The sequence below is a fragment of the Pinus tabuliformis genome, chromosome Q (genome assembly GCF_031772625.1).
Source record: "Pinus tabuliformis cultivar Carrire ecotype Pingquan chromosome Q, CPIR1, whole genome shotgun sequence".
NCBI lineage: Eukaryota > Viridiplantae > Streptophyta > Pinopsida > Pinales > Pinaceae > Pinus > Pinus tabuliformis.
Window position 1 is genome coordinate 824,966,315 of NC_142296.1, and position 21,110 is coordinate 824,987,424.

Sequence of the window (21,110 nt, forward strand, 5' to 3'; positions counted from 1 at the left end):
CGATTCGGCCAAATCTTCCACTATATTATAATGTTGTGCCATTCTAGCACGGGGATTAAACGTCGACTTGTGTACTACTCCCTTTGGCGGTTTTATTGTCAATTCAGGAATGATGGGCGGTGCAACTTCTGTCGAAGTTGTTGTCGAACTACTAGGTTGATCTTTATCTTTGTTGTTCGACAGCTGTGGATTCCCATAATCTTTATTCCTCGTCGATATCAAAGCATCATTTTGCTGTTTTGAAACCGACAACATTAGCACTTGAGATGGGGAAGCATTTCCACTTTCAACCAGATTTGTTCCTGGATTTGGAAACGGATCAGTTAACACTGCGGAGGTTTTTGAATTCTTGAAGAATTTTTTAAGCTCAGCTCTGTGTGGAAAATTTGCGGTCCAATGATCCTCACCGCATATAAAGCATGGATTTTTTGGTTTCCTATCTCCGGGAGGGTTTGCAGAAGATTTTTTAGGTGATGATTCTTCTTGTTTCTTCTTCTTCCCTTTGCTTTTCTTCTTGCCCCCTGGTTGCTTGGTTTCTTTTCCTTTATCTGTCGATGCGACATTTACTTCCGAGGCAAGAAGTTCATCTTTTGCATTTTGACCTGAAATCTTATGGGCCTTTTTGGATGTAGCCTTTGTCGATTTCGTGTCTCTTGTGCCAATCACACCATCACCGGCACGAGAGTCATTGTTTGATTTAGGAAGAGGAGGAACTAAGAATTCCAGTCTAGGGGCGTCAGGTATTTTATCATAGAGCGTGCCGGATTGAGTGTAAATCAAGTCCAAATATTGCACACGAGCGATAACTTGCTCTTCTGTTACGACTCCCCCCTTTTCCACATCTTCCGTGATGGAAGGTAGTAATGACTTGATAAACCATTCAGCTAAGAGCTGATCAGGAACATACGTTTTTACCATTCTTCGACGACGTCGCCACTCATGTATATGGTCAAATATGTGAGTGGCCGTCGTCTGTTTGAAGTTGGTAAGGAGTTCCGTTCCCATTTCGTACCTTATTGGTAATTGAAAATGGGTTAAAAAGGTTGTGGCTAAGGTACTAAAGTTGTCGAATGAAGCTCTAGGCAATTCGATGTACCATTTTGCTGCTGGACCAGTTAACGTCCTCTAGAAAAGGTGAAGCCTTATCGAATCATCATTTAGGGTGTTTGATGAACACCACAGATGGAAAGTCATCACATGATTCTACGGATCTTCACCCGGATTTCCATTAAATTTAGGAATATCTGATGGAAGTTTATGCGGAATCGCTGGCCACCAAGGGGCGTAAGCGATTGGATCATTTGTTAACCGATTTAAATCAAGTAACTCTAAAGTTGCCACAAAGGGTAACTGTTGATTCAGGTTGGGTGAAGCATACCCAGGATAAGATGGGATTGCCTGAGCAGTTGGTCTTTGCATACCGGCATAATGCATTTGATGCTGGTAACTTTGGTAAGGTTGGTGGGCATGACCATTGTAAAATGGTTGATTTTGACCGTTTTGAATATACGGCTGTCCACTATTTGCAAAGATTTGTTGCTCAGAACCTTGGTATACTTGTTGGAATTGCGGTTGTTGGTATTGTACTAGCCATGGTTGTGAAGCCATGTGTTGTTGCCCGATACTAACAGTTTGACCAAGATGAGGGGTAATTGTACCCGTCTGAACCTGTGTCATTCCACCAGTCGGCGATTGTGGTTGAGTTGCAGGGTCAAGGGGTTGTTGCATTACAACCTGAGAAACCTGAGGTTGACATACAACAGGCAGCGCTTGAACTTGTGACACGTCACAATAGCTGGCGTAGTTGGTATATTTGACATAGGTAAGCATTGTTGCATCGAGTATACAACTCTTGGTTGTTGAGGTAGTATCGGTACCCAACCGCTAGAGGTAATTCCAACATAACCCGAATTTTTTTGTGAACTCCCGTATGGTTGTCCTCCCGGAGGGGATAATGAAAGGGCATACTACCCCCCATACGGTGGTAATCCAGAACTCAAGGGAATGGTTTGCCCTTGAGGGCTGGACTGCCCAAATTGACCTCCAAATGGATCAATTTGTTGAGACTCAACATAAGAGTTTCCGGATATTATTCCGGATGAACAAACAGGAATAGACCATACTGTCGAAATGGCCCCTGAGTGGGCTCCTTCTAGTGGTTGAGAGCTAGTTGGGACAGATGGTATACCAGCAAACATTGTTGGAGTGATAGCAGGGAGTTCTGCCATCGCTGTGTCAGACGACACCATCCTAGATGTTGACAGTTGTTCAGACATTTCTAGTCTATCCAAAAGATTACCTAGTGATTCTACAGGAGCTTCCGTTGGCGGTAAACTAACTTCCGATGAAGAAGGATATAGAGTGATCCCGACTCCAAATTGCGATGGACTACTAGTTGGAGGATCTTCCACAATCTCCTCTATGGCAATCAGACCAGGTGGAAGGGGTAGACCGTCAGGTCCGTAGAATATTTCTGGTGCCGAAGAAGGTATGGAATCGGCAGCTATAGATGTTTGAGGAGTAAGACTCTCTGAACCGGTTGTAAATGGAACTGGTTCATGTTATAGACATTTTTTGAGCATGAAATGTCCATAATCTAAGGGATCCAAAGTCCCTAAACATGTTGTTCCTACCCCTAGAGGAACAAGGCTAACAAACCACAGCAATTCACAAAAGTTCTCCACCAGAAACTGCTCGAAAACAAGTCAATTCAGGATCATTTCAGTGGCTCCACTAGCTGTTTGCGCTGAATGTCAAAGCCAACACTGGCTACCTGCGCTGAATGTCAAAGGCAACACTGGCTACCTGCGCTGAGCGAGAGTGGACATGTGGCAAGTTCATTTCTCAAGGTGTCAGAACCCAGGAAGCTTCCAAAATGACACTTGCCTCAGGGAATTCGACTGGTGATGAGTAAGAGGTTCCAAATCTCCAAGTGGAAGCAAGAACCTCCAAGTGGAATCAAGAACTGATAGAGGGAGAGGACACTAGTCAGATCTCAAGCTGACTCGTCCTCTCTCCAAACATCTATATATGGATCTCTCCTCCATGAGATCTAAAAGGCTGGAATTTTGTTATTGCAAAGAATTGTTGTTGGTTTGAGATTGGAATCATTGGGTGCTTAATGCTTTGAAGGGGGTGAAGATAGGAATTCCATTTGCTGGGAAGGAGATGCTGGATTGGAGCCCTCTGGGTTGTATCTCTTCCTGAACCTTGTTATTCATCAATAAAGCTATCTTGGTTTCTCCTATATACTGATGTATTTTTGATGTATGATTGCATTAGTATGTTTAGTTTATTTCTAATCCTGAACTAGTTATGAATATGAATCCATGTCTTGTGTAGTGTTCTCTTCTTGTGATCTTGCAAAAACCTATTGAAGCTGGGCGAGCGAGAAGGCAAGTAGCTGGGAACTCTCCAAGAGAAGAGAAGCCAGATCGAGGGACAAACGGAAGACACCGGTTAGTCCATCCATCTCTCTCTTCATTCTTAATTCATAAAGGAAGAATACTAGAATAGCTGTCTCTGTTTGTTGCTAAGGCACTGTCACACCTTAGGTGAATAGGATCGTCCTACATAGGCATTTTTCCCCACAACAAATTGGCGACTCCGCTGGGGAGATCTGTTTAGTCATTTTATTTGTGTTTCTATCATTGTTTGTTTCATAGACTCGACAGCAACAATCGAACTGCATCTGCTATTCCCGGATGCAAAGTAGACAGTTGCTGCTTTGATCCAATCACTGGACTTGTCTATGATCTGAACAATGGACTCACAAATGATTTGATGATCCTTTGTGATAGATCTTAGTAGCCCCTCAAAGCATCCCTTTGATTGCACCTTGCTTGTTGCTTTTATTTGGCCTGAAACAGTTGATTAAATAGCAATCTGTGACCCAGAACCAATGAGAAACGAGAATTTCTCCTTCAGCGCAGACCCAGTGAAGGGATTCTGCATTTCAACGCAGGTCCCGTGAAGGCTACCTGCGCTGAATGTCAAAACCCCTGTGTTGAGGTTGCGCTGAACCAGTTTGCCCTTGTGCAGCTGGGGTTCTCTGCTCTGTTTTGCCTTGTTTTGATCTCTGATTTTTGCAGCCTGTAACCAGCATAGGTACCAGTCTGATAACTCCTTTTCTCTGCTTAAATTTTGCCTCCTTTTGTACAAAAAGACTATGAGTGTTTTTATGTGTTTGTGGCGTCATTTGCAGTTTTCCTTTGCATGAGTGAAATAATCATCCTGTAGCCCTTGATTCAGATCTGTTGATTGTGATCTTAGGAGAGAGTTCATTGGCTGTTTACAGTTGATTATCCATTTACTTTTGCTTATTGGTTTGAGTTTGTCTCTTTTAAGTGTCGAAACAAGTATTCATTTCGAAAATCGTTAAGTGTTGTAATCTCTTCTACCCTCTCTGATTTTGAAAAAGTAAACTTGTTGGTATTTGTCATTTAAAAGAAGATTCAAAGTTGTACAAAAAGCTTTCTGTGTAGGCATCAATACTAAGAAAGCGGAAAACAAACACCTGCATTGTGCATTTGCATCTTGATAGTTTGCATGTTGGATTTAGGAAAAGTGCATTAGAGTGTGCTGATTGCTCTTTGAGAAAAGATGGTGTCTTTCTTTTCCCTTAGTAGCTAGGATTTTTAAAGTTGAAAAGATACAAAGCTTGCTTATCATCTTTAGACTGCATTTAGGAATTGTTTCATACATCTCGTGGTGAACCTTGAAAGGAAAACTTCTAAAAAGATCAACCTAAAATAAATTGAATGAACTTAACAACGCTTTGCAACATAACGCACAACATAGAGGTCTAGGCTAGAGACGTGTTCCGGCGTCGTAAAGCCTGGTGACTGTAGATCTCGTGGATGGTGGGTGATTCCTCCTGAGGGACGATAGCGCCAGTACGGATTGTGCTCCCACGTACCGTCGCGTATATATTGGGAGACCACTATAGGCATAAAACCTTTATCCTTTAGAAGCTGTGTCGGCCTCCCTACTGATCGCAATGTACTGAACACAGCATTCAGGAAGATCGACCGCCCGTACCCTAAAAAGTATTCTGCGGTTTTGCGAAAAGTTTGGCACACCCTCTGCCTAGAACTCCAGAGCAGTTCCTTTTGGCCTTTTTCAAACTCTATAATGGAAAAAGTCCATCCGAGCATTTGTCACTTCGGGCTCGTTAAAACATCGAAGGAGACTAGAGTCATCTTTAGCTTTTTCTCGACTCTTTAATAGTGAAAAAGCAAGTTGTGTCTAAAAGCGTCTAAAAAATCATTTAATTCGGAAACACACTTTCCCCTTTTGTATTTTGGTTGATCGAGTAATCCGCAATTGTGGAAGAAAGTCAATTGAAACCCCGTCATTCACGGAGGCTTACGAGTCAACCGTCTTTGTCTCTGAAATCGAAAACAGTACGAACAAAGCGAACTCGTTTAACCGGTTCGAAATCTCCTATCAAAGTTAGAACAAGTGTTCCAACGACATCTGAGATTCTGGTTACTCCAAACATTTCTGGAAACCCTACCTCTATAGAAGAAGTTCAACAGCCACAGAGGGACAGTAACACTGATCCTAGTCTGGGAGCAAATACTTGCGTTACTGAACCAGTTCCATCTGTAACAGGTTCAGAGAGTCTTGCTCCTCAAACAACTATCACTATTGATTCAACCCCTTCTTCGGCACCAGAAATATTTTACGGACCTGACGGTCTTCCCCTTCCACCTGGTTTGATTGCGATAGAGGAAATTGTAGAAGATCCGCAAGCAAGTAATCCAACTCATTTTGGGGTCGGGGTCACTCTATTTCCTTCGACATCAGAAGTTAGTCCATCACCAGTGGAAGTTCCTGTAGAATCGCTAGGCAATCTATTGGATAGGCTCAAAGTGTCTGAACAACCGTCAACATCTAGGACTGTGTCGAATGACACAGCGACAGCAGAAGCCCTGTCGTCACTCCGACAATGTTTGCCGGCGTACCATCTGTCCCAACTAGCTCACAATCGCTAGAAGGAGTCCACCCAGGGACTATTTCGACAGTGTGGTCTGTTCCAGTTTGTTCCTTCGGAATAATATCTGGCAACTCTTATGTTGAGACTCGCCAAATTGATCCATTTGGAGGTCAATTTGGGCAATCCAGTCCCCAAGGACAAACAATCCCCTTGAGTTTCGGATTGCTACCGTATGGGGGACAGTATGCCCTTTCATTACCCCCTCCGGGAGGGTATCCATATGGGAGTTCACAATAGTATTCAGGTTATACTGGAGTTACATCAAATGGTTGGGCACCTATGCTACCTCAACAACCAAGGATTGTGTATTCTATGCAACAAAGTGTACCTATGTCAAACATCCCGACCACACCAGCTATTGTAACAGTGTCACAAGTTCAAGCGATGTCTGTTGTATGTCAGCCTCAGATTTCTCAGGTTGTAATGCAACAGCCTCTTGACCCTGTGACACAACCACAATCGCCAAATGGTGGGGCGACACAGGTCCAAACGGGTACAATTACCCCACACCTTGGTCCAACAGTTAGTATAGCGCAACAGAACATGGCTTCACAACCGTGGCTGGTGCAATACCAACAACCACAATTCCAGCAAGTGTACCAAGGTTCTGAGCAGCAGATCTTTGCGAACAGTGGAAAACCATATATTCAAAATGGTCAAAACCAACCGCTTTACAGTGGTCAAGTCCACCAACCGTATCAGTCATACCAACATCAATTACATTATACTGGTATGCAAAGGCCCACTGCTCAAGCGATTCCATCGTACCCTGGGTATGCTTCACCTAATCTGAATCAACAGTTACCATTCGTGGCAACTTTAGAGTTACCCGATTTACACTGGTTAATCAACGATCCGATTGCTTACGCCCCTTAGTGGCCATCGATTCCTCACAAACTTCCATCGGACATTCCTAAATTTAATGGAAATCCAGGTGAAGACCCATCGAATCACGTGATGACTTTTCATCTGTGGTGTTCATCAAACACCCTAAACGATGATTCGATAAGGCTTCGCCTTTTCCAGAGGACGTTAAAGGGTCCAGTGGCAAAATGGTATATTGAATTACCTAGAGCCTCGTTTGACAATTTCAGCTCCCTAGCCACGACTTTCTTAACCCATTTTCAATTACCGATAAGGTATGAAACGGGAACAGAAATCTTAACCAACTTCAAGCAGACAACGGCCACTCATATATCCGATCATATACATGAGTGGCGTCGTCGTCGTAGGATGGTGAAAACGTACATTCCCGATCAGTTGTTAGCTGAATGGTTTATAAAGTCGTTACTTCCTACTATAACAGAAGATGTGGCTAAGGGGGGGTCGTAACAGAGGAGCAAGTTATTGCTCGTGCACAATATCTAGACTTAGTCTACACTCAGTCTGGCATACTCTACGACAAAATACCTGACACCCCTAGACCGGAATTCTCAATTCCTCCTCCTCCTAAATCAAATAGTGACTCTCATGCCAGCGATGGTGTGATTGGCACCGCAAATGCGAAATCGACAAAGGCTTCGTCTAAGAAAGCTCGTAAGACTTCAGATCAAAATGCAAAAGAAGAAATTCTTGCTTCGGAAGTAAATGTCGTTTCAGCAGATAAAGGCAAAGAAACCAATCAACCAGGAAGCAAGAAAAAGCAAAACAAAGGGAAGAAGAAGAAACAGGGTGAGTCATCTCCCGGAAAAACTTCTTCGAATCCTCCTGGAAAAGGGAAACCAAAAAGTCCATGTCAAATATGTGATGAGGATCATTGGACAGGAAATTTTCCAGACAAAGCTGAGCTTAAAAGGTTCTTCAAAAGTTCGCAAACCTCAGCTGTGTTAACTGATCCATTTCCCAATCCAGGTCAAAATCTGGTTGATAGTGGAAATGCTTCCCCGTCGCAAGTGCTCATGTTGTCGGTTTCAAAACAGCAGAATGATGCTTTGATTTCGACAAGGAACAAAGATTACGAGAATCCACAGCTGTCGAACGACAAAGGTAAAGATCAACCAAGTAGTTCGACAACAACTTCGACAGAAGTTGTACCACCCATCATTCCTGAATTAACAATAAAACCGCCAAAGGGAGTAGTACACAAGTTGACATTTAATCCTTGCGCCAGAGCAGCGCAGCATTATAACATAGTGGAAGATTTGGCCCAATCGCCATCCGCTATGTCGACTCTTGAAGTCCTACAAAATTGTCCATCCCAAAGGCAGGCTTTGTTATCAGCCATTGGTGGGGTTGATCCTAAGGATTCCAATCTTGTATCCTTCGACCACAAAGGATATGATCCTCAGTTACCAGCTCAACTAGCTTTCCTTATTCAGGTGAAAGCCCTCAACAAAACTGTTCACCGAACAATTATTGATGAGGGGGCATCTACATGTATTATGTCGATGAGTTGCTGGAAAACTTTAGGGTCTCGGACCTTGTCACGATCTTCGACGACATTGAAAGCATTCGACGGAAGGACTTATACCCCATGCGGTATCCTTAATAACTTCAAAGTTGAACTAGGAGGAAAAACAGTAGAAATAGATGTTGAAGTCATCGATGGGAATCTTGACTACAACATCCTACTGGGAAGACCATGGATATATGCCATGGCAGCTGTAGTGTCGACTTATTATAGGAAGATCGCATTCCCTTTTCAAGGAGGGATTATGATCGTCGACCAAAAAGACTTCCTCCCTAATGGTTCACAAGTTACAGGAAGCATTCCCATGATCCATGGAAGCAACCATTCGCTTCAAGATATCGGAGTAGGCCTACTGAAAGACCCCACATTAATGGGAACTTTCGCACTTCCACCTCCAATCTATATAGCAGAAGTAGCATCGGTAGGAGCCTGCAACATGATATATTCCACGAAGATCTCAAAAGACGATATCAAAATGGATCATGAAATGGTTTTGCCCCCAAGCCCTATAGAAATATTGTAGCAATCAATGTTTCTGGCATGGGAGGCGAACCCAAATCAACGCTCATCAAGCGTTTGGGTAGATAGGTCTAGAGAATATGGTACCCCGTTAGATCCTTGGTCAAAAGTACATGGGACTGACGAAGGAATCCTACAATCAATGTTGATTGAGGGGGCACCATGGAGTGATTGCCACCATCATTCCCTTCTTCCAGGATATGAAGAAGATACTCAACATGACCTTTATCACCCTTCAGTTTTTGAATTCCTATCAAATACTGTAAATACGGTGGATTCCAAGCAAAACTTATCCAATATTGAAGAGACTATAGCCATAAATATCTCGACTAAAACAAATGTTGTAGAGAATATTTATGTCGGCAAAGGATGTTCTCCTTCAGAGCTGGAAATATATAACGCTCTTTTTCGCGAATTCAGAGATGTCTTTGCTTGGTCATATGATGAAATGCCAGGCATTGACTCGAGTATCGTTGAACATGAAATTAAGATGTATCCTGATGTCAAACCAGTAAGACAACGGCTTCGGCAGGTGCACCCCAAGAAAGCCGCTGCCATTAAAGCAGAAGTTGAAAAGCTCCTCCATGCTGGTTTCATCTACCCGGTTCCTCTAACCGATTGGGTATCGAACATTGTCCCTGTTATGAAGAAACAAGGGACAATTAGAGTGTGTGTCGATTATAGGGATGTAAACCAAGCTTGTCTGAAAGACAACTACCCTACACCCTTCATCGACCAGATAATTGATGAATGCGCCGGATGTGAAATCTTTTCATTCATGGATGGATTTTCCGGGTATAATCAAATAAATATCCGCCCACAGGACCAGTCAAAGACTGCATTCATCTGTCCGTGGGGCACATTCGCTTATCGAAAATTACCCTTTGGTTTAAAGAACGCAGGGGCGACGTTTCAGAGGGCAATGAATTATGCCTTCCATGACATCAAGAACATCGTTCAACCATATCTCGACGACCTTCCGGCTCATTCGTGAAAGCGGACTGATCATCCGCAGCATTTAAGAGCGATATTTCTACGTTGCTGACACTACAAGATAAGACTCAATCCACACAAATGTGTGTTTTGCGTCGGTTCTAGTCGTTTACTTGGCTTTGTAGTCTCTAAGGATGGGATTCATCTCGACCCTTGCAAGGTTCAGGCAATCATCAATTTGCCTCCACCTTCAAATTTGCTTCAGATTCAGAAACTCCAAGGGAAAGCAAACTTTCTGAGGAGGTTCATTCCAAATTACGCAGAACTTCCTAAAGGATATACTCGTCTTTTGAAAAAGGATGTACCTTTTGTCTGGGATCAGGTAGCGCAAGCTTCCTTTGATGCTCTGAAAGATTCTCTAGTAAAAGCATCATTAATGTATGCCCCGGACTATCAAAGAGATTTTAACCTGTATCTGGCTACAGCAGATACGACAATTGCAATGGTTTTAGTTCAAGAAGTCGATGGAATTGAACATCCAATATATTATTTAAGTAAAAACTTGAATGATACAGAAAGAAAATATTCTTACGTTGAAAAGCTAGCACTCGCTGTTGTTCAAGCGATACAAAGATTTCGACATTATGTCCTCTTTCGGAAAACTACCATTCTATCAGATTGCAACCCCATGACTTATATATTGTCGCGACAGTTGCTGGGGGGCAAGTATTCAAAATGGATAGCGATCCTTCAAGAGTTTGATCTGGAATTTGTAAAATCCAAATCAATGAAAGCTTTAGTTTTCGCAGAATTATTGTGCGATCTCCCATCGTCGTCCAACGATGAAACATCAGAAGAATCAATCGTGGACGAAAGTTTTTTTCTGATATCTGCAAGCAATGAGTGGTATGGAGATATAATCATTTATCTCCAAACCCAAAAGTTCAGGCCTGACACCTCTCACTCAGAACAGAAACGTATACGATACCAAGCAAAAGACTACATGATCGTCGGTGATACGCTTTACCATCGTGGTATCGATACAGTTCTGAGGAGGTGCCTCACCCATGAAGAGGCCGAAAAAGCCCTGAATGAGTGTCATTCAGGCGCGTGTGGGGGGCATCAATCTGGATATGCAACAGCACAAAAAATCTTATGAGCAGGATACTTCTCGCCAACCATGTTCAAAGATTGCATAACCGCAGTTAGAAGTTGCCATGCTTGTCAAATTTTTGATAGCAAAACCAGAAGACCACCCGCACCTTTACAGCCAATAGTTGTTGTTGGGCCTTTCGCCAAATGGGGCATCGATTTCATGACATGTAACCCCACCTCGACCGGGGGGCATGGGTATATCATAGTCGCCGTTGACTATTTTACCAAATGGGCCGAGGCGATGCCTACATTAGATAACACTGGTGAAACAGCTGCCATTTTCTTTTTCAATCATGTAGTCGCCAGGTTCGGCGTACCACAGGCTATAGTTACAGATCATGGATCGCATTTTCGCAATCACATGATGGTTGAATTAGCTGCCAAGATAGGGCTATCTCACGACAGCTCTACCCCATATTATCCACAAGCCAACGGACAAGTTGAAGCAATCAACAAGGTCCTGAAGCATATGTTGCAAAAGATTATCGGAGTTCACAAAAGAAGGTGGCACCTAATCCTGTACTCAGCCTTGTGGGCTTACCGAACATCGGTAAGGAATGCGACCGGGTTCACACCTTTCCAACTGGTGTATGGCCTGGAAGCAGTCTTGCCAATCCAGTGTGAAATTTCATCTCTTAAACTCGCAATTGATCTCCTCCCCGGAACTTCGGAAGAAGAGGCCCGTTTCTTGGAATTAATCCAATTGGATGAAACCCGTCGTGACGCCGCTTTGGCTAACGAAGCCCATAAGAAACGAGTCAAGGCGTAGTTCGACAAAAATGTCAAACCCCGTGTCTTCTCAGAAGGTGACTTGGTCTTGCTTTATGACCAAGAATCCGATAAATTGGGAGCAGGTAAATTTAATTCTTTATGGATGGGCCCCTATATTGTTAAACAAGTGTTAGCAAAAGGAGCCTACGAGTTAATGGATTATGACGGAATTCCACTGGCGCAACCCCGTAATGGGTTGTACCTCAAGCGTTACTATGCTTAAATAGTGACCAATATGCATGCACCTCGATTTGCGTCATTATGCTGGGGGCATGCAAACATAATATCGAGCAGTTTTAGCACACAGTTCATGCTCGTTAAAAAATAAACGCAAGATCCGAGCAGTTTTAACGCAGACTTCATGCTCGTTAAAAAATAAACATAAGCAATGAGCAAGTGTTTCCACCAGCGTTTAAGCTCATTTTAAAATAAAAAATGAACCTACCCGGTAAATAACCACTGTGAATGTAACCTTATCAGCCATTAAAGCCTTGGTCGTGTTTGCACCGTCACCTCCACTTTTCATTTGGCCGATCGTTCACCTCCATATAATTGTTTACCCATTTTGAGGAACAGCTGCGAAGAGTGATTTCACCTAGCCATCCTTGTGACACTGCCGTGATTGGAAAATTCCAACCTGTACCTGGAATCAGCTGCTAACCCTGTTTATCACTCGTTCCTCAAAAGACGAGTCTTCTTTAAGCTCTTTTCAACTGACTCGTAAAATATGAAAAGATTGCCGAGTCCTTGGCCTTCCAGCTCGTTAAAGGGACAGGAAGAGCTATCCCTCCTCTAGATTTTAATCTTTTTGGACCTGAGGGATTATTGCACAAAAAGATCGAGCGCTTATTTTGTTCGGCTCATTAAAACTATCGAAAACTCATCCCTTCTGTATTGTTTTATACTTTTTCGGACTTAAGGGATTAGATGACGAAAAAGGACTTTTGGAGTTAACTTTACGTACCTTTTCAGACTCTCTAAAAATGAAAAGGACTGAGTTATCCTTGTCGTTAGACTCGTTAAAATCATTAAATAGCGACAAACTTGTCTTTAGACGAGAACGAGTTTCACTATCGCTAGGCTCGTTAAAACATAGCGATGGGCTTGCCCGAAGGGCAGGTTATAGAACAAGCATATGTTATCCTCCTCAAGCTTGACAAAAATAAAGAGGTACTGGTCAGCAATGACTGGGAAAAATTGGGAGAAACTAAAGAAAACTTTGATGGTAGCAAGTCGCTCTTGAACATGACACTTTTCCTCCGTACCACAATCGGGTTGGGTTGTTTCATTCACCGGTCATCACCATGGTCTCGCCATACCATCCATATTTGGGGTAATGCTACCGATCCATCGCATCAGTGTCGCCATATGTTCAAGAGAAGTCGTTCAGAAAAGTCAACCGTGTCCCATCCACTGCCATACATTATCCTTCATCCTTTCATGACCGCCACCCTGAATCATATGTCTCAGATCGTTTTCACCTCCATCAAAATCATTAGCTCCATTCCGTGTCATTGATGTGGGATTCATTAAGGCCCTCCTTTGATGGATCGCTTGTTGTCGACATCAGCACATTATCCAAGAATTTGATCTAGGAACAACCCCTTCAGTACTTTGAAGCTTGCATGCCTCAATGGCAAGTTTCTCACTTCCGGCGACAGGTATACATCAATGACCTTCGACCGAAAGATTTTGCGTGGTGTTCGACGCCAAGTCCTTTATTCACACCACGTGAATTGTACTGCAGTACCTTGAGGGTCATTATCATTATCGGTGATTCCTCTCGCGCTTGTTAACGGTTTACATCATTGACCGGTAATCAAGCGATGTCTTTCCATGTTCGACTTTAGAACATTTCTCACATGGATCGACTTGTACTTAGAGTGAAGATCGAACGAGTTTGAAGACCCCGGATCTAGTTTCATCCATCTGGGCTGCGATATATATTCAGGAAATATAAAGACATTGACATGTACATCATTGCAGCAGATAATCATCCTACTCAAAGGATGATAATTTCATCAAAATTATCAGTCTACCATCAGACGATTGTCTGTTCTATGTACAGAAAAATGAATTTATAAAGCTGAGCATGGGAATGCCCGCCTCAGCTATATCATGAAAGCAGTATAAAAAATAATGTATTGTATTGTATCTTATTACAGGTCTCCTCCCAGCATTAGATGAACTTTGGATCCCCCTGATAAAGCATTTCACCCGATAAACAGCCTCATACTTTAGGGGGCAATTGTTATAGACATTTTTTGAGCATGAAATGTCCATAATCTAAGGGATCCAAAGTCCCTAAACATGTTGTTCCTACCCCTAGAGGAACAAGGCTAACAAACCACAGCAATTCACAAAAGTTCTCCACCAGAAACTGCTCGAAAACAAGTCAATTCAGGATCATTTCAGTGGCTCCACTAGCTGTTTGCGCTGAATGTCAAAGCCAACACTGGCTACCTGCGCTGAATGTCAAAGGAAACACTGGCTACCTGCGCTGAGCAAGAGTGGACATGTGGCAAGTTCATTTCTCAAGGTGTCAGAACCCAGGAAGCTTCCAAAATGACACTTGCCTCAGGGAATTCGACTGGTGATGAGTAAGAGGTTGCAAATCTCCAAGTGGAAGCAAGAACCTCCAAGTGGAATCAAGAACTGATAGAGGGAGAGGACACTAGTCAGATCTCAAGCTGACTCATCCTCTCTCCAAACATCTATATATGGATCTCTCCTCCATGAGATCTAAAAGGCTGGAATTTTGTTATTGCAAAGAATTGTTGTTGGTTTGAGATTGGAATCATTGGGTGCTTAATGCTTTGAAGGGGGTGAAGATAGGAATTCCATTTGCTGGGAAGGAGATGCTGGATTGGAGCCCTCTGGGTTGTATCTCTTCCTGAACCTTGTTATTCATCAATAAAGCTATCTTGGTTTCTCCTATATACTGATGTATTTTTTATGTATGATTGCATTAGTATGTTTAGTTTATTTCTAATCCTGAACTAGTTATGAATATGAATCCATGTCTTGTGTAGTGTTCTTTCTTGTGATCTTGCAGAAACCTCTTGAAGCTGGGCGAGCGAGAAGGCAAGTAGCTGGGAACTCTCCAAGAGAAGAGAAGTCGGATCGAGGGACAAACGGAAGACACCGGTTAATCCATCCATCTCTCTCTTCATTCTTAATTCATAAAGGAAGAATACAAGAATAGTTGTCTCTGTTTGTTGCTAAGGCACTGTCACACCTTAGGTGGATAGGATCGTCCTGCATATGCATTTTTCCCCACAACAGTTCAGTAACACAAGTGTTTACCCTCAAACTAGGATCAGTACTACTGTCCTTCTGTGGCTGCTGAACTTCTTCTGTAGAGGCAGGGATTCCAGAAATGTTTGGAGTAACTAGAGTCTCTGATGTTGTTGGAACACTTGTTCTAACTTTAACAGGAGATTTGGAACCGGTTAAACGGGTTCATTTTGTCCGTACTAGCTTCGATTCCGGAGACAAAGACGGTTGACTCGTAAGCCTCCACGAACGACGGGGTTTCAATTGACTTTCTTCCACAATTGCGGATTACTCGATAAACTAAAAATAAAGGGGAAGTATGTTTCCGAATTAAATGAATTTTAGACGCTTTGACACAACTTGTTTTTTCAATTTTTAAGAGTCGAGAAAAAACAAAAGATGACTCTAGTCTCCTTCGATTTTTAATGAGCCTGAAGTGACAAGTGCTCAGATGGACCTTTTCTGTTAAGGAGTCTGAAAAGGAACGAAAGGGACTGCTCTGGAAATCTAGGTAGAGGGATTACCAAACCAATCGCAAAACTGTAGAATACTTTTTACGGTACGGCAGTCAATCTTCCCGAATGTTGTTTTCAGTGCATTGCGATCGATAGGGCGGCAGAGACGGCTTCCTATGGATAAAGGATTAAGCCTATTGGGGTCTCCCAAAATATACTCGACGGTACATGGGAGCACAAGTCCGTACTGGCACTTATCGTCTCAAAGTGGAGGAATCACCCAACCATCAGTGAGAAAAACAGTTACCAGGCTTTACGACGCCGGAATACGTCTCTAGCCTAGACTTCTAAATGTTGTGTGTTAAGTTCCAAAGCGTTGTTAGATTCATTGAATTTATTTTATAGTTGATCTTGTTTATGAAGTTTGCCTTTCAGGTTCACCGCGAGATGTAGATGTAATTCCTAAAATGCAATCTAAGATGATAAACAAACTTTTTATCTTCTTTATGCAATGAAAATCCTAGCTACTAAGGAAAGAAAGACAGAATCTTTTCACAAAGAGCAAAGAGAACACTCCAAATTCACTTTCCTAAGTCAAACCAATCAGACTGTCTATATGCAAATGCACATGCATGTATTTTTTTTCGACTTTCTTAGTATAGGAATGCTAAAAAGAAAGTTGATGCACAAATCTGAATTTCTTTTCAAGCGACAAATATCAACAAGTTTCCTTTCGAAATCAAAAATGGAGACGATCACCACACCTTACGATTTTGAGATGAATACTTGTTCTTGACACTAGAAAATTACAAATTTAGACCAAAAACAATAGTAACAGGATAACCGACCATCAACAGCAATCAAACTCTTTCCTACGATTGAAATCGACACTTGCGACAGTTTCAAATCAAAGGACGACAGTACGATTACGCTACTTTTGCAAAGGAGAACTGAAAATGACTCAACAAACACACAAAAACATCTACAGTTCTTTTGTACAGAGGAGGTGGAATAACAGCAAGGAAAAGGGGTTTCAAACAGACATATACTGATCACAGGCAGCAAAATTCAGGAATAGAACTGGAAAGAATGAATCACAGAAACCAAAACTGCACAGAGTCTAGTCTGATCAGCGCACCTGCAACACAGAGAATTTGAAATGCAGCGCACCTTCTCCACTCGGGAAGTGCGCTGAAGTTCAGATTCTCTGAACAGTACCTGCGTTGGGCCAGAAACGAGACTCTGTTTGGGTTCTGGGTCACAGTTTGCAGTTCAGTCCTTGGGTTTTGGCCGAGCAAAAAGCAATCAGTAATGCAACAATCAGGGGTAGATCTAAGGAGGATCTAAGAGCTATCACAAGGGAAATCAGATAGTTTGTGAATCAGTTGTTCAAATCATAAACAGATCCAGTAGATGGATTGAAGTACATTTATCTACTTTGCATTTGCTATGGAAAATGCAGTTCGAATGCTACCTGTAAGTTTATGAAATAGACAACAAGGAATGATAAACAAACAAACTAATTCTTCCCCAGTGGAGTCGCCATTTTGTTACAGGGAAAAGTGTCTATATAGAACTGCTCTATCCCACTAAGGTGTGACAGCTACCTTAGAAACAAACAGAGAAAAGCTACTTTCATTTTTCCTTTATGAATTATAGATAGAGAGGAACAGAAAGACCAACCTCTGTCTTGCGCTAATCTCCTGATTTGATTCCTCTCTTCCTTGATAGTCTTTCGCTACGTGTTCCCTTGCACGCCCAGCTTCACAAAGTACCTAGAAGATCACAGTAGCATAGCACTATACAAAGACATGGATATATAATAATAAACAATCTAGGATCAGATGTAAATTGACCATACAAATGCAGCAAACATCAATGACACAAGAGCATGGAGGAAAACTTGAATAGCTTTTATTGATAAACAAGAAAGAGCCAAGAGGAGTTACAACCAGTTGTTCTGACCCAGCATCAACCTCTCAGCAAGGAATCCCCTCTTCACCTCATACAAATCTTAGATCACCCAACAATCTGATGTTTGTCTCAAGAAACCAACAGCAATTCCTTACAATATGCAAAATTCCAGCCTCTAGATCTCTGGGATGAGGGATCCATATATAGATATCTGTAATGGAGATGAGTCATCTTATGATTTGATTAGTGTCTTCCCTCTGATAGTTCTTGCTTCCACTTGGAGATTGATGATCTCTTACTCATCCTTGGTCGAATTCAGAGAGGTAAGTGTCACAGGAGAAGTTTATGGAAGCTTCCATTGCCTCTCCACCTCGCAGAATGACACTACCATTTGTCATTTCTCGCCCATCGGACCCCATAGAAGGGATTTTTGAAATGAAACGCACCCACACAGTGTATTTAGGTGAGATGCAACGTACTTGGCCAGTGGAGCAGCTGAAATGATCCTGTTTTGACCAATTCTGAGCAGTTTTTCATGGAGAACTTTTGGGAGAAGTTGTAATCTGTTGACCTTGTTCCTTTAGGGGTTAGAACAACACTTTTAGGGACTTAGGAGCCCTTGGTTTATGGAAATTTCATGCTTGGGGTTGTAGTGCCCAAAAATGTCTATAACAGCCATAGAGCAACATAGCATGACACAACCACACCAACAAACATTATGGGGCATCTTTGGCAAGAGAGAGCTCCCAGACAATGCAGCAATCTACCCAAAATATCTGAATGCAGTTATTCTTCTATCAGAAGAAGAAACCTCCGAGCCCATGCTTGCCTAGAGGGCATCAAAATTTTTAACAAGACATATCAGATAGATTGATACCTCTCGAGCCTTAGAAGGCTCGAGAGCATTGTAAAAAGCTATAAATATCTGAAAGTAAGATGTAATACAGGTTCAACTTCTAGAGATTGTTCCTCCTTTGTTCCTTCAAGCTTCTCATCTTAATTCTAGCAATATAAGCTTCTTTTGATATTATATGTTCTATTTCCATTCTCTTTGTTGTTCTATGTTTGCACTTGAACAGTTTGTTCATGTTTTCTTTTGTGTCTAAGGCCAGATAATTGTCATCTTATCTCTGCTTTGATTAATTAGATTTGCAATCTTCTTTTACTGCCTGTAGCTAACCATTCATATGTGGTCATATATGCATATGCCGATACAGTCAGTATTCTCATTTGTTGCCTATAGCTAGCCATTCATTTATGTTTATGTATGCAATTTGTTGGTACAGTCAGTATTCTCCATCTATCCATTGAATCTATAAATTATTGAGCATTAGTGGTATAAATCCTTGTATTGGTAAGAGTTTTCATGCATGTCTTGAGTGAGAATAGAGCTAAAATGGTTATCTAACTTGATCCAAACCATCATCCATTCCAATAGTTTTGAGAACAATATTGAAGATTATATGTTACCAGGCATCTCTGAGCTACAACCTAGGAGTGTTTCCTGGAGTGATAACGGGAATAACTAGTTGTGATGCTGCCAACAGAGGTACATAAAATACTCCCACAGAGGCAACTAAATTTGGAGGTGCTCCTCTAGTTTTGAAGAAATTTCCAGAGGTCAGAGATGAGTTCTGTAAAATTCCACTGACCAAATGTGTAATTATATTGATTTATTCTTAGTGCAGTATGATTTCCATTGATATTGATGTGTGATAAAGATGATAACTTTAGATTCTCCTTCTTAATGATAAAATGAGAGCCCCTGTAAATTTGTTAATTTATGACACATCATTTCTCACCAATTTTTAATTTTTTAAAGTCAAAACTCAAGAAAAACACAAATTACAGGTGAGATTTTAATCCTTCATTGCTTAATGCATCCAAGATATATTATGGTGACATAGTGCAATCACTTGTAACTTACTAATTCAATTTTTTATCAATGTATAGAACAGTTTGATACAATTTTTTAAGAACTATATTATTCAAAATTCTTAAGATCTGTATTATACTAAGTGCAAAGTATTGTTTTTTAATAGAATTTGTCTTTCTGACATCATTTATACAACAACCTTGTCGACAATCAAAGGCCTTCAAGACGAGTGATTGCGTCATCAAATTGGATTATTCACCAGACTTATTCTTCAGCATTTTGAGGTGAAACTCTGTGATTCGGTGGTTCTAGATCTAACATCAATCACCAAACAAAGGCAATATACAAATTTGGTGGGTCTGGGGATGTGGAATCTCACTTAAATAAAAATTATACTACTCAGGAAAAGCAATGTTGCAGAATGTCGGGTGGTTTACTTGGTTCCTGGGAAGACCAATGTTAAAGATTCACGAAAAGTGTTTGATAAACTGGTTACAAGGGATTTAGTCACATGGAATTCAATGATTGTGGGTTACGCTCAACATGGTCATGACAAATATGCACTGGAGCTCTTTGAACATCTTCAACAGGTAGGTGTGAAGCTAGATGACATTAAATTTGTTGGTGTGTTCTTTGCATGTAGCCATGTAGGCTTATTGCATGAAGGTTGTCACTACTTCGATTCAATTAGTATAGAGTATGGCATCTCACCAATAATGGAGCATTATGCCTACATTGTTGATCTTCTTGGATGTGCAAGAAACTTAGACAAGGCTGAGGCTTGCATAAACAACATGCCATTTGTAACCAGTGCTTTAGTTTGGCAAACCTTACTTGGTGCATGCAAAATCCATGGTAACACAGAGATGGGAAAACGTGTGGTAGATCGTTTATTAGAGTTGGAACCCCAAGACTCTGCAACATATGTTCTACTGTCGAATTTATATGTTGCAGCTAATAGGTGGGACGATATAACTAAGGTGAGGAAAATGATGGAAAATATGGGGGTAAAAAGGAACGAGGATATAGTTGGATTGAGGTTAAAAAAGTAATGCATGCATTTGGGGTAGGAAACACATCACATCCACAAACAACTGAGATCTACACCAAGTTGAATGAATTGATCAGACAGATAAAAGAGATGGGATATTTTCCTCATACAAAATCTGTGCTACATGATATGGAGTTAGAGCACACTCTTGCTCATCATAGTTAGAAGCTGGCAATTGCATTTGGGCTAATCAGCTTTGTTGAAAATAGCAACAAGAAATGATAAAAATAGAAATGCTATAAATAGCATTTCAGGTACCAGTGTTGGAAATAGCAACAAGGAATGATAAAATAGAAATGCTAAAAATAGCATTGCTATAAATAGCATTTCAGGATAGATTCCAATTTTAATTAGTCCCTGAATTAAAATTTGAATTTGAGCTCAACAGTTGTTTGTAAAATAATTAATTAATTCATCTTGAGTTAATTAGTTAGAGAAAATAAAACATGAAGTCTATGTGAAGACATGCAACAGTTATCCCTTTGATTGAGGAAGTTATCCCTTAATTAAGGAGATCAGGATGAGTTGTACTTTGAGTTGTAATTAGTTAGCTCAATTAACTGAGTTAAGTCCAGTTAGATTAGTTCCAACAGTTTGTGGAACTGATTGTGAGTTCAGTTAGTCAATGCATGCATGCAACTAGTGTACTTCAGATCACTGAATATTCTCTCATAAATAACTCATGCATGTTAGTTCAGACAGAGACCCAGTTGAGATCAAAGGAAGGGACAGTGTACTATCAATTGGAG

General features: G+C 41.4%; 1 protein-coding gene across 1 annotated transcript in view; it reads left to right on the plus strand.

Annotated features, from left to right (window-relative positions):
* Window positions 1-20,362, plus strand: part of LOC149222172 (pentatricopeptide repeat-containing protein At5g16860-like) — a 51,382-nt gene extending 31,020 nt beyond the window's left edge. The window contains exon 3 of the mRNA XM_089387522.1: window positions 19,714-20,362. Within this exon, the coding sequence (XP_089243648.1) occupies window positions 19,714-20,362 (649 nt within the window). The remainder of the gene's footprint in view (window positions 1-19,713) is intronic.
* Window positions 20,363-21,110: the final 748 nt, after the last annotated feature.